The 12,316-nt window shown below is 41.6% G+C and overlaps 2 protein-coding genes across 2 annotated transcripts; both read left to right on the top strand.

The window, feature by feature from the left end:
* Positions 1-278: 278 nt before the first annotated feature.
* On the top strand, positions 279-1,705 carry LOC133720333 (polyubiquitin 4). Its single transcript, XM_062146594.1, has one exon. The coding sequence runs from the start codon at positions 364-366 to the stop codon at positions 1,510-1,512; it is 1,149 nt and encodes a 382-aa protein (XP_062002578.1). The 5' UTR covers positions 279-363; the 3' UTR covers positions 1,513-1,705.
* Positions 1,706-7,289: 5,584 nt separating this feature from the next.
* Positions 7,290-11,991, top strand: LOC133720330 (DNA-directed RNA polymerase III subunit 1-like). The gene has a single exon (XM_062146586.1). It carries the CDS (start codon positions 7,643-7,645, stop codon positions 11,804-11,806), a length of 4,164 nt encoding a protein of 1,387 aa, XP_062002570.1. The 5' UTR covers positions 7,290-7,642; the 3' UTR covers positions 11,807-11,991.
* The last annotated feature ends 325 nt before the right edge of the window (positions 11,992-12,316 follow it).

Here is a 12,316-nt window from a genome sequence, read left to right as displayed (position 1 = left end):
ACATTGAAAAATCCAAATAGAAAACCTACTTGGTTAATGGAACCTAATCAAATTAGAACACCCAAGAGAAAATATGACACGGCTAAGGCAACCTAATTATCTCCGGAAAGAGAAATCCAAATTAAATTAGGTCAGTAGTGGTTGGCGCTCAGCACCCGGAACCTTCCGGACCGTTCGTTTCACCGATTCTTCTTGACCACTAATTCGTCGTCCTTCTCGGAAAAAGTAAAGCATCTCGAGTCGGCTATCTCCCTATATAACCCACCTCTTCCCTTCTTTCATCCTCACAATTTCTCAAACGCTTCTCTCTAAATTTCCAAATTTGAAATCCCCTTTTACTCGATCCAATCCCATTCCCTAATCATGCAGATCTTCGTGAAAACCCTCACCGGCAAGACCATCACCCTCGAGGTCGAGAGCTCCGACACCATCGACAACGTCAAGGCCAAGATCCAGGACAAGGAGGGCATCCCTCCGGACCAGCAGAGGCTCATCTTCGCCGGAAAGCAGCTCGAGGACGGTCGGACCCTCGCCGACTACAACATCCAGAAGGAGTCCACCCTCCACCTGGTCCTCCGTCTCAGAGGAGGTATGCAGATCTTCGTGAAAACCCTCACCGGGAAGACGATCACTCTCGAGGTCGAGAGCTCCGATACCATCGATAACGTCAAGGCCAAGATCCAGGACAAGGAGGGCATCCCTCCGGACCAGCAGAGGCTCATCTTCGCCGGAAAGCAGCTCGAGGACGGCCGTACCCTCGCCGATTACAACATCCAGAAGGAGTCGACTCTCCATCTGGTGCTCCGTCTCAGGGGAGGTATGCAGATCTTCGTCAAAACCCTCACCGGGAAGACGATCACTCTCGAGGTCGAGAGCTCCGACACCATCGACAACGTCAAGGCCAAGATCCAGGACAAGGAAGGGATTCCCCCGGACCAGCAGAGGTTGATCTTCGCCGGTAAGCAATTGGAGGACGGCAGGACTTTGGCCGATTACAACATCCAGAAGGAGTCGACTCTGCACTTGGTGCTCCGGTTGAGGGGTGGTATGCAGATTTTCGTGAAGACTTTGACAGGGAAGACCATCACCCTGGAGGTGGAGAGCTCCGACACGATCGACAACGTCAAGGCCAAGATTCAGGATAAGGAGGGGATTCCCCCGGATCAGCAGAGGTTGATCTTTGCCGGAAAGCAGTTGGAGGATGGCAGGACTCTGGCGGATTACAATATCCAGAAGGAGTCCACTCTTCATCTGGTACTCAGGCTTCGCGGTGGTATGCAGATTTTCGTGAAGACTCTGACTGGCAAGACAATTACTCTGGAGGTGGAGAGCTCCGATACCATTGATAATGTCAAAGCCAAGATCCAGGACAAGGAAGGGATCCCACCGGACCAGCAGAGGCTGATCTTTGCCGGCAAGCAGCTGGAGGATGGTCGTACCCTGGCTGATTATAATATCCAGAAGGAGTCCACCCTCCACTTGGTCCTCCGTCTCCGTGGTGGTGATTTCTAGGAGTCTACTCGGTCCCCGTCTCCGGTGATTTGCTGGTTGCTATGTTTTTCTTGTTAAGTTTTCAGGTCGATTGGCAAAGTTTGCCAATCAAGTGAAGTTCTGTTTAGGTTGTTTTCTGTTGTTCTTTTAAATTTCAATGTTAAAGACTCCTATCCTATCTAAATAATAAAGAATGTTCCTTTAGTTCTCTAAATTTATTTTCTTGATGGATGGTGTATGTGGTTTTACTTTGGTGAACTATGAACTTGTGAATCCTGCTTTATACTTATCAGGTAAGGGTTTTTGATTTAAGAGAGTAAAAATTTTGTCCGTCATTACATCTGTGATGATAACATTACATTGTTCTGCTCATTGAGTTTGATCACACATATTGTGTGGCTTTCAAATGCTCTTCATTTTCTTCTCTGTCTAAGCCTAGGGTAATGTCTTGGTCCCCCGACTTTTTACTTGGAACTTCTATCAACTCCTTTGTCCATTCTTGAGATTAGTGATTTTTCACTGTGTGACCTGCTAGTTTTCTGAAAAGAAGGAAGTGGGAATCAATTCTGGGTTTGTGAATTTCATTGATAGAGGTTGTTTTATATCAAAACGTAAATACAGATGCTTTCTTCTTTTGTAGTTATCTGAATCTGAATGTGGACTGTTTTTGTTTTAATTTTCTTGAATCTCTTGTATGTGTTGAAAAATGGTGATCTTGCATCTTTTTTTTTAGATGGCAGTTGCTAGATAATAGGTCTAAGTCTCTAAGATGCCTTGTTTGTTCTTTTTTTAGATTGCAGTTGCTAGATAATAGGTCTAAGATGCCTTGTTTGTTCTTTTTTTAGATTGCAGTTGCTAGATACTAGGTCTAAGATGCCTTGTTTGTTCTAGCTGCCATGTTCATGGTTGTTGTTAAACACCTGCTGCATTGTATGTGCTTCAGCCTTGGAGTAATGAACAGGCACTGTATGGGTTCTCACAAGGTTGCAGCAAGTATACTAGACTTGATATGCTAGTCGCAGCAGAAGTTATCCCTCATCCCCCTGGTGTTGAATGTTGAATTGGTTAGCTTTTATTGTTGCGTATTGATGAGTTGATTGTAGTTGTGCATTGAGAACATTTAAAACCGTGCTCCTAGTTTCTTTTTGCCTCAAGTCTCCTGGCGTCATTCTCATCGTCCATGATGCCCTTTGCCGGAGGGGAATAGTCCTGGCAAATTCTGGGCTAGACATTGTTCTACATGATAGCATAATTCCATTAGACATGAGCCAACTAATATTGATCGGTGGGACTCTATCCAGTCTCGAGTATTACCAAGTTCAGCGGTATGTATTGAATCTGGTATTTTGTGGAAAGGGTGCTGAGCCTGGCTGTGGTACCTATTTGCCGGGCCTCAGCTCAAAATGGATTAGCTTGGCTTGAACACAGACCATCGTGATCATGAGAGGGGCAGTCAAAAATTATTTTATGAAGAATTTTAATTATCAGTTCAATATTTCATAAAGAATTTTAATTATTAGGCTCGAAGCATGAACATGCTTTGTTTTAGTTTGGATTGGCTTCTCACATTTTGTGGAAATATTTTCTTTTATTTTTCATTCACAATTATATTCAAGATATAACAGTATAAATTTAAAATTCATCTGATATTAACAGATAGGCATGGAGGTTTTAAAATTCATCTGATATTAACAAACAATGAATAGGCATGGAGGTTTCAATGGGTATGGAATTCCATTATCCCATTATCATAGCAATCATGATGAATAATTATTCAATCAACATAATGTTAATTGAGATATCATAGCAATCACGATGAATAATTATTCAATCAACATAGCAATCACGATGAATAATTATTCAATCAACATAATGTTAACTGAGATCTTGTTGGCTGCAATCACCCACATGCGAAAGCCAACCTGGTTGGAAGCTACATATTTACCGCGTATGAAGGTAAAATTTTTTAGTTTTCTCTAATATCTCAATTGCAAAATTTTTTAGTCTTTCTTCTTCTTTCCCCAGGGAGTCATACTAATGTGAAAAAATCACAATAATTGTTCTTAAAAAAATTCGTATGTGGCAGGGTCATTTTGTTAGTGTTGTAACATGTAATCATCCAAAGCATACGATGTAAGAAGCCAAGCCGGGAAAAATATTACATATTTGAAAGTAATGGTGTTTGATAGTGTAGGCAATGTAGTGTACAAATTCTTTTTTGACATGCGATTATCACGATTTTTTCTCACACCTTAACCAAACGTCAATAGATTCCTTGTACACATTCTCCTTGTTGTGTGTGTGTGTGTGATTTTACTTTGGGAAACAGAAAACTAGCTAATCAGCAGTATTTCTCTTCCGGAATTTTGAGAGGGATTTTCTTATTTAGGAAAAGTATAGTGAAATCGATACTTTCTCTATGAAATTTTGTCAATCAGTGCATCTGTAATGACCTTTAGCATGTCTATTGTGGCCTGACATTAGCGCAATAGACATCAATGCACATTGGTTTGCTGCAATTGTCTAGTCATGGCTGGTGAATTTCGTGGTATTGTGCTGCACATTGATATGAATTTTAATTCCTATATCGTGAAAATATTGTGTGCTATGGCATATTTTTTGAAGTGTGAAAATAAGTTTTTTTAAAGACATACGATTATCACAACTTCTCTTCAACATAAATCAAGCACAAATACAATACAAGGGAGCCAAAGAAGCTCTCTCTCAGAGAACCCTAAGGCCGCCTCGGGCTTGCACTTTGTTCTCTCCGGCGGCGCCCGGACGTCGGTGATGGCCTATGGCCTCACCGCTGTCATAGGGTTTGCTGCCGGACGGGAAATCTACTGTCCATAGGGCTGTTGAAGGGCTTTGCTCGGGTTTTTGTCAGGGAGTTCGGCTGGGATGGTGGTGAAGGGTGGATCGTGCGTACGGTCGGGTTTATCGATCCCCGCGGTTGGGTTTTGTTGGATTGGTGGTGCCATTCGTTGGCGGCGTGCGATTGCGACGCTTGGCTCAGGATCGGTTGTTCTGGTTTGATGCAGGTTGCGGCGGCGGCGTGAACTCAGGATGGCTTCGATCGCCGGGATGGTTTGTTCTGTGCTGATGCAGGTCAGTGAGGGCGGCTTGGTCGCGGCGGTGGTGAGGCGGGTCGGGAACATGCAGGTCGGGCGATGTGGATCAGCTGGAGCTTGGCCGGATGGTGACGTACGACGGGGTTGTGAAGGAAGGTGGACTGGCCCGAACCAACTTGACGGGTCTTGAGTAAATTTCCCTTTGGTGGACTACCCCTGTTGGGCCGCGAACTGTTGGGCTAGGGTTTTGCCCTAGTCCATTGCTATTTGGGCTAGGGTTTAGGCCCTTGGCCCAACCCTATATTTTTAGCTTTTTTGTCTAATTACACTATGTTCCCTTGTTTTAGGAACCTCAAAACCCTATGTGGTTGAGGCCTATATTCTATGTTCCATTTATCCATAGTTTATAGGCTCACTTTAAATGAGCGGTTAGTTCGAATATAGGTGGGCTATTCTCTATGTATCACAGTAGTTCTGCTACAACTTCTTGATCTGTCTAGTTGAAGGCAGCAGAAGGATATGTAATGGTCATCTTGTCATGCGTCAATGAAATCCACATTCCCTTCAAAAAAAAAAAAAAAAATCAAGCACAAATTATTTTAATATTCTATCGATTATAAATCACTCGAGGTCCTTTGCTGACTATTAATAATCAAAACTCAATACTATAATTATAATGCCAAAGTGTGTTAGAGTTTGATACTCTTTTGACTAGTATTGGTACCATGATTAGCCACCATTGAGGAGAAAGTGTCCGTCAAGCACTCTAGAAACCCAATATTTAGGAAATTATTCAAATTATATACCATCAGTACAGTACCAGGTCTTGATCTAGTATATACCACGACCATTTGTGCATATATTAACCAACCAATCATCATTACCAAACCTCCTATCCACACTTTGAATGGGTTCAGATAGCCATGGAATAAGTTCTTTGATTCCAAAACTCAAATGTTAATCATCCTCAACCTCCATGATGTTTGGTTAAATCATTTTTAGTCAAGGGTTGATGTTTCGTCTTAACCATTCTGTATTGAAAGTTTGATGGATGTGTTTCTACGTATTAATAAAAAAAAAGTTAAGTGCAATAAACAAATTACTAAGCAGTCTGATTGGAATTGAGTCCCTAATTTGCACTATAGGTGGTTGTGTTTCGATTCTTCACTTTTGTGGTCCTCATGGTTTGGTTACTATAGGTGGTTGTGTTTCGATTCTTCACTTTTGTGGTTCTCATGGTTTGGTTTGTAACGTAAAACCATACAACAAAGAATCTTATTGTTGGAACACTTCAATCTCCTCCCTTTTGCGGTCCACATGGTCTGGTTTACAATGTAACAACATACAACAAGGAAGCTTATTTATTGTTGGAACACTTCAATTTTCTCCAATACATGAATTACAACATATCAACACTTTCAATTTAACTATGAATAATGCTTTGAAAAATAAAAAAATAAAAACAATTGAAATGATAGTCTCTCTCTCTTTGTTTACATATTTTTTTATTTTTTTAAGGGGAGCTAGTCTTATGTCAAAGAGTAACAATAGTTATTCTAAATTACATACAATTCATATGTGGCATTATCATTTTGTTCTTGTTGAACCATCTATTCATCCAAAGCTTACAAGTCTCCTCATGCTCTTATTGTGGGAACACTTCAATCTTCTCCAATATTCCAATTACAGCATAGTTGACTTTAAAAAAAAAAAAACGAAATAGTTGAAATGACAATGTCTCTTCTTTTTTTTCTTAGGGAGCGTCTTTGTCAAAAAATAAGAATAGTTGTTCTAAATTACATACAATTCATATGTGGCGGTATCATTTTGTTATTGTTGTACCATGTATTCATTCAAAGTGTACAATGTCAGTTTTCTCATGCTTTTAATATTCTACTTAAATTTCATACGCAATACATGTGCATCTGCTCAAATTCTTCAGTCGGAATTTGTAAAATGAAAACCACTTTAAAAACACACAAAGTTATTTCGGAACATTCAAATACCACAACTCTACCCTACAAAAAAAATCAAGTGAAAATTTCCTTTAAATTCTATCAACTATAAATCACTTTATGATTAGCAATAATCACAACTCAATACTATAGTCATAAGAGCAAGTTCACCCGTTGGGTCACCGGGTCACCTACTATTTACTGCTTTTTAGTGTATATTTTCATTCTCTGGGTCACGAAATACACTGTGCTCGTGACCCAGGGCACAAAATACACTGTGCAGGTCACCATGGTGACCCAGAACACTGTACAGGGTGACCCAAGGCCGAAATACACTGTGCTCGTGACCCAGGGCACGAAATTAACACTAAAAAGTAGTGAATAGTGGGTGACCTGGTGACCCAACGGGTGAACTTACCCTAAGGGGAAAGTGTATTCCTTTTGACTAGTAACTTATTCATGCATACCATTATTATTAAAAGTACACTTCAAGTTATTCTCAAAAAAAAAAAGTACACTTCAAGTCTCCCACCACAAACATTTCTCATATATTAACCAACCGATCATCATTTACAAAACCCACTAATCCACACTTTGAATCGGGTATAGCCGTATAGATAACCATGAAATATAGTGGAGTCCTAGTGCTCTAAAAAAAAGTTAACCACGATTGTTAAAGAAAAAACAAGTTAACCACGTAAGTATTCAAGTTAGGAATTAATAAGAAAAAATTGTTTGCAGTAAACAACTGATATGGCGGCGCAGTTGGCAAACCACATGGATTATATCATAAAGGTCGAGGGTTCGATGTTGCTTAGACACAAAATTTAACATTTTGTGCTCAATTTCAGAGGATTCCTGACCGTCCATTTGTATCGGTGAGATCTTTGTCGTCCACGTGGTGTTTGCCCACTCCAGTTTGGAGAGTACTTATATTCTCACAAATTCCAGCCGCAGGCCGAAATCTCAATCGTGAAAACCCTAACCGGCGGAACCATAGCCGCCGCTGTGAAGAGTTCCGACACCATTGGCATCCCACCACAAACAGCCCATACCAGCTCAGCCTGACCTTCGCCGCCGGACACCAGCTCAAGGCCGCCGGCACTCTCGCCGATCGCAACCTCCATGAATACCCAACGGGCCCCAGTGGTCTTCACAAAACAGCCCTACATTGAACAAGAAGACCACCGGAGAATAGCCCAATGGGAATTCAACGTTCTCTCCCAGTCGGAGATCGCCAAAATGGCCGAGGCCCAAATCTTCGAAGGCAAGTACTACGATTCCGCCACCGGAAAACCCATCCAAGGCGGGTTGCTGGACCCCAGATTGGGCCCTGCGAATCGCCAGAGTGGCAACTGCGCCACTTGCTCTGCAAAACTCTCCGACTGCCCGGGGCACTTTGGGTATTTCATGCTTTCCCTCCCTGTTTTCAATGTCGGGTATTTGAATGTGGTTGTGGACATTTTGAAGTGCATCTGTAAAATGTGCTCTAGAATTCTTTTGGATGAGAAACTGAGAAGCAAGAACGAGTCGGTGAAGGACATGAAATCGATAGTGAAGGAGTGTGTTAAGCCCTTGACGAATCATAGAGCAGTGGAGTGCTCCCATTGTGGGTATACAAATGGCAATGTGAGAAGGGTTCCGGGGGATGTGGGAATTCAACACGATCATTCGGAACGAACTGTTAATGGTGTTGTGGTAGATGAGTATAAGTCGGCGATAATTGACAAGGGAGTCATTAATATGCAACAAATTTTTTTGCTTGACCCTGCTAGAGTTTATTCTCTGTTTAGGAAGATGCTTGATGTGGATTGCCGGTTTCTGTGTCTTAAAACTCGACCGGAGAATCTCCTGTTGACTTGCATTCTTGTGCCGCCGATAGCTATTCGGCCTTCGGTTCTTGTAGGTGGATCACAGAGTAATGAGGATGATGTGACTGTGAGGCTGAAGAGGATTATTCAAGCAAATGCGAAACTTCGACTGCAGCTATCATCTGCAGGAAGTTCCTCTGCTGTGTCATTGTCTTGTTGGGAGGAGCTTCAGATTGAGGTTGCACAGTATATAAATAGTGAGGCTCGTGTACACCTTCCGCCGAGCTTGAGAGCTCAACAACCTACCAAGCCATTGAGTGGTTTGGTGCAGCGCCTCAAAGGGAAGACGGGGAGGTTTCGTGGCACTTTGAGTGGGAAGCGTGTTGAATATACTGGGAGAAGTGTTATATCACCGGACCCTAATCTGAAAATTACTGAGGTTGGAATCCCTATGGAAATGGCTACAATTTTGAGTTATCCAGAACGGGTTTCCAAGCATAATATTGACAAGTTGAGGCTGTGTGTCAGTAATGGGCCTTATAAGTACCCAGGTGCCAAAATGTTGAAAAATCATGACGGCTCTGAGTTCACCTTGAAGGTTAACAGACAGGGCCGTGCTCTTGGACTCAAATGCGGTGACATAGTTGATCGGCATTTAGAAGACGGGGACATTGTTCTTTTCAACAGGCAACCGAGCTTGCATCGGATGTCTGTCATGTGTCATAGGGCAAGGATTATGCCACATTCGAGGACATTGAGGTTTAATGAATCTGTTTGCAACCCGTATAATGCTGATTTTGATGGTGATGAAATGAATATTCATGTCCCACAAACTGAGGAGGCTCGTGCTGAGGCGCTTATGTTGATGGGGGTGCATAATAATCTATGCACTCCGAAAAATGGAGAGATTTTGGTTGCTTCCACTCAAGATTTTCTAACTTCTTCTTTCCTTATAACAAGGAAGGACACGTTTTATGACCGTGCATCTTTTTCACTCCTGTGTTCATATATGGTTGATGGCAAGGCTTCTGTTGATTTGCCAACACCTGCTGTAGTTAAGCCAGTAGAGCTCTGGACAGGTAAGCAGCTATTTAATGTTTTAGTACGCCCAAACTCAAATGTGAGAGTCTATCTAAATCTTATTGTTAGGGAGAAATCCTACACCTCCGCCAGGACTGAGGATGGAAGAGAAACAGAAGCAATGTGCCCAAACGATGGTTTTGTCTATTTTCGCAACAGTGAGCTATTATCTGGGCAACTTGGGAAGGCTACCCTAGGAAATGGCAATAAGGATGGACTTTACTCTGTTCTTCTCAGAGACTATAAAGCTCATGCTGCTGCTTCTTGCATGAATCGCCTAGCTAAATTAAGTGCACGGTGGATTGGTAATCATGGATTCTCGATTGGGCTTAGTGATGTACAACCAAGTGACAATCTGTATGATGAGAAAGAAAAAATCATCAAGGAAGGTTATAGCAAATGTGACAGCCAGATAGAGTTGTATAATCAACGAAAGCTGGAATCACTTGAATCACTTGAGTCTGGGATTTCTGAGGTGTTAAATAAAATTAGAGATCAAACTGGAAAGCTGTGCATGCAAAAGCTACATTGGAGAAACAGTCCCTTGATCATGTCCCAGTGTGGCTCCAAGGGATCTGCTATCAATATTAGCCAGATGGTTGCCTGTGTTGGTCAGCAATCTGTTGGTGGTCGCCGTGCACCTGATGGTTTCATAGATCGAAGCCTTCCACACTTCCCTAGGAATGCAAAAATGCCTGCAGCTAAAGGCTTTGTAGCTAATTCCTTTTATAGTGGCCTGACACCTACAGAGTTTTTCTTTCATACAATGGGAGGGCGAGAGGGACTTGTTGATACAGCAGTGAAAACTGCTGAAACTGGGTACATGTCACGTAGATTGTCAAAGGTTTTAGAAGATCTCGCCATCCACTATGATAAAACAGTTCGGGTTGCCAATGGAGGTATAGTTCAGTTCTGTTATGGGGATGACGGTATGGACCCTGCTATGATGGAAGGGAAAAGTGGAGCACCGATAGACTTATTTCGAATGTTTTTGAAAGCCAAGGCCACATGCCCTGCTGAAGAAACTGATAGCAGCCTGTCTCTTGAACAAGTGTCTGAAGTAGTGAGAAGCAGGCTTTCAGAACAAGATATGATTCCTGAAGATGGTTTGTCTATGTGTTTTAAAAGTTCTATAGAGAAATTCCTGGATGAATATGGAAAAACACAAAGAAAAACACAGGAGACTTTTTTGTTGAATCGAAGTTCTGGTTGGGAGGTGAAGTCTGCTATTCTGGAGAAGATTGTCAAAAATATATCTGGTGTCACTTCTCGACAGCTGGACGTTTTTCTAGATACTTGTATATCTCGTTATCATTCAAAAAGAATTGATGCTGGAACGGCAATTGGAGCAATTGGAGCTCAAAGTATTGGCGAGCCTGTGACACAGATGACACTGAAAACCTTTCACTTTGCTGGAGTTGCAAGCATGAACGTTACTCTTGGAGTCCCTCGGATAAAGGAGATAATAGATGGAGCAAAAAATATCAAGACACCCATCATCACTACAGTACTTGAGTGTGATAATAATGCGATGATTGCACGCATGGTGGCAGGTCGGATTGGGAGCACAAATTTAGGGCAGGTGGCTAAGAGTATAGGGATCCTAATAACTCCAAGACAGGCATGCATAGTCATCAAGCTTGATATGGTCATGATTCGAGATGCACAGTTGTCTATAGATGTTGATGTTGTGAAAGAATCAATTTTAAAAGTTCCGAGAATCAAACTGAAGCAAGAGAATATTCAAGTTCCAGATAACGAAACTTTGGAAGTGTATTCTCAGGACAAGGATAGACGCAGACTTTATTTTGAGCTCTACAGATTAAAGAGTATCCTCCCCAATGTTACAGTAAGGGGCATAACGACAGTTCAGCGTGTTGTTATTGATGAAAGTGATGTGAAAAAGGATAAAGAAGATGTTCAAGTTAAAGGTGCAGATGTTGTTGGTAAGAAGTACAGGTTGTTTGCTGAAGGCAAGGGACTTCTGGCAGTAATGAGCACTGAAGGAGTAGATGGTTGTAAAACCACAAGTAATGACATTATTGAAGTGCAGCAGACACTTGGGATTGAAGCTGCGAGAATTTCTATCATAGAGGAGATAAAGTATACTATGAAGCAACATGGAATGAACATAGATGATCGCCATATGATGCTTTTAGCGGATGCAATGACTTCCAGGGGTCAAGTTCTTGGAATGACGAGATTTGGCCTTCAAAAGATGGACAAAAGTGTTTTAATGGGTGCTTCATTTGAGCGAACAGATGATCATCTGTTTAATGCTTGTGTGAAGGGGGCAGTAGACAGAATTGAAGGAGTAAGTGAAAGCATAATCATGGGAATACCAATGCCGATAGGAACTGGAATGTTCAAAGTTAAACACACCCTCCCTACTACATGACCTTCCCTGCTCGTGTTCTAAATGCATTTTTCTTAAGAGACCGACACATCATGAGGGTGACGGCTAAGACTAATAGTTGGTTCTGCGGAGATTGTTTATTGTATTTTAGCATCTTTTGTCTCTCTTAATTGTGAGAAAATGCTACATTGGTTCTCTTAATATAAGCCCAACAATTTCTCCCTTCTCTACTTTGGTTTCCTTCTAATTTTAATGTGGTTGTTGATGAAGCTTTTCATTTATTTAAATCTGTCCTTAGACTGTGATGTGGATGTTTTTCTTACTTCTATGGTGAAGTTGTGAATCCTGCTTCATGCTTATCTTTCATAAGATGATAGCCTTTATCTGTTCGGATCATAAGATAATTAGTAATTGGTTGTGTGTGATGTTTGTGTCGATGTATTCCATGGTTAGTGTTAATTTTATGAATTGTTGTAGTATATATGAGTCATATTGTATGAGTCATGTTGTATGAGTCATAGTATGAGTCATAGTATAAATGTCTATATCATG

The sequence above is a fragment of the Rosa rugosa genome, chromosome 7 (genome assembly GCF_958449725.1).
Source record: "Rosa rugosa chromosome 7, drRosRugo1.1, whole genome shotgun sequence".
Taxonomy (NCBI): Eukaryota; Viridiplantae; Streptophyta; class Magnoliopsida; order Rosales; family Rosaceae; genus Rosa; species Rosa rugosa.
The sequence above is the reverse complement of the archived record's forward strand: the minus strand, read 5'-3'. Positions and strand labels throughout refer to the sequence as shown.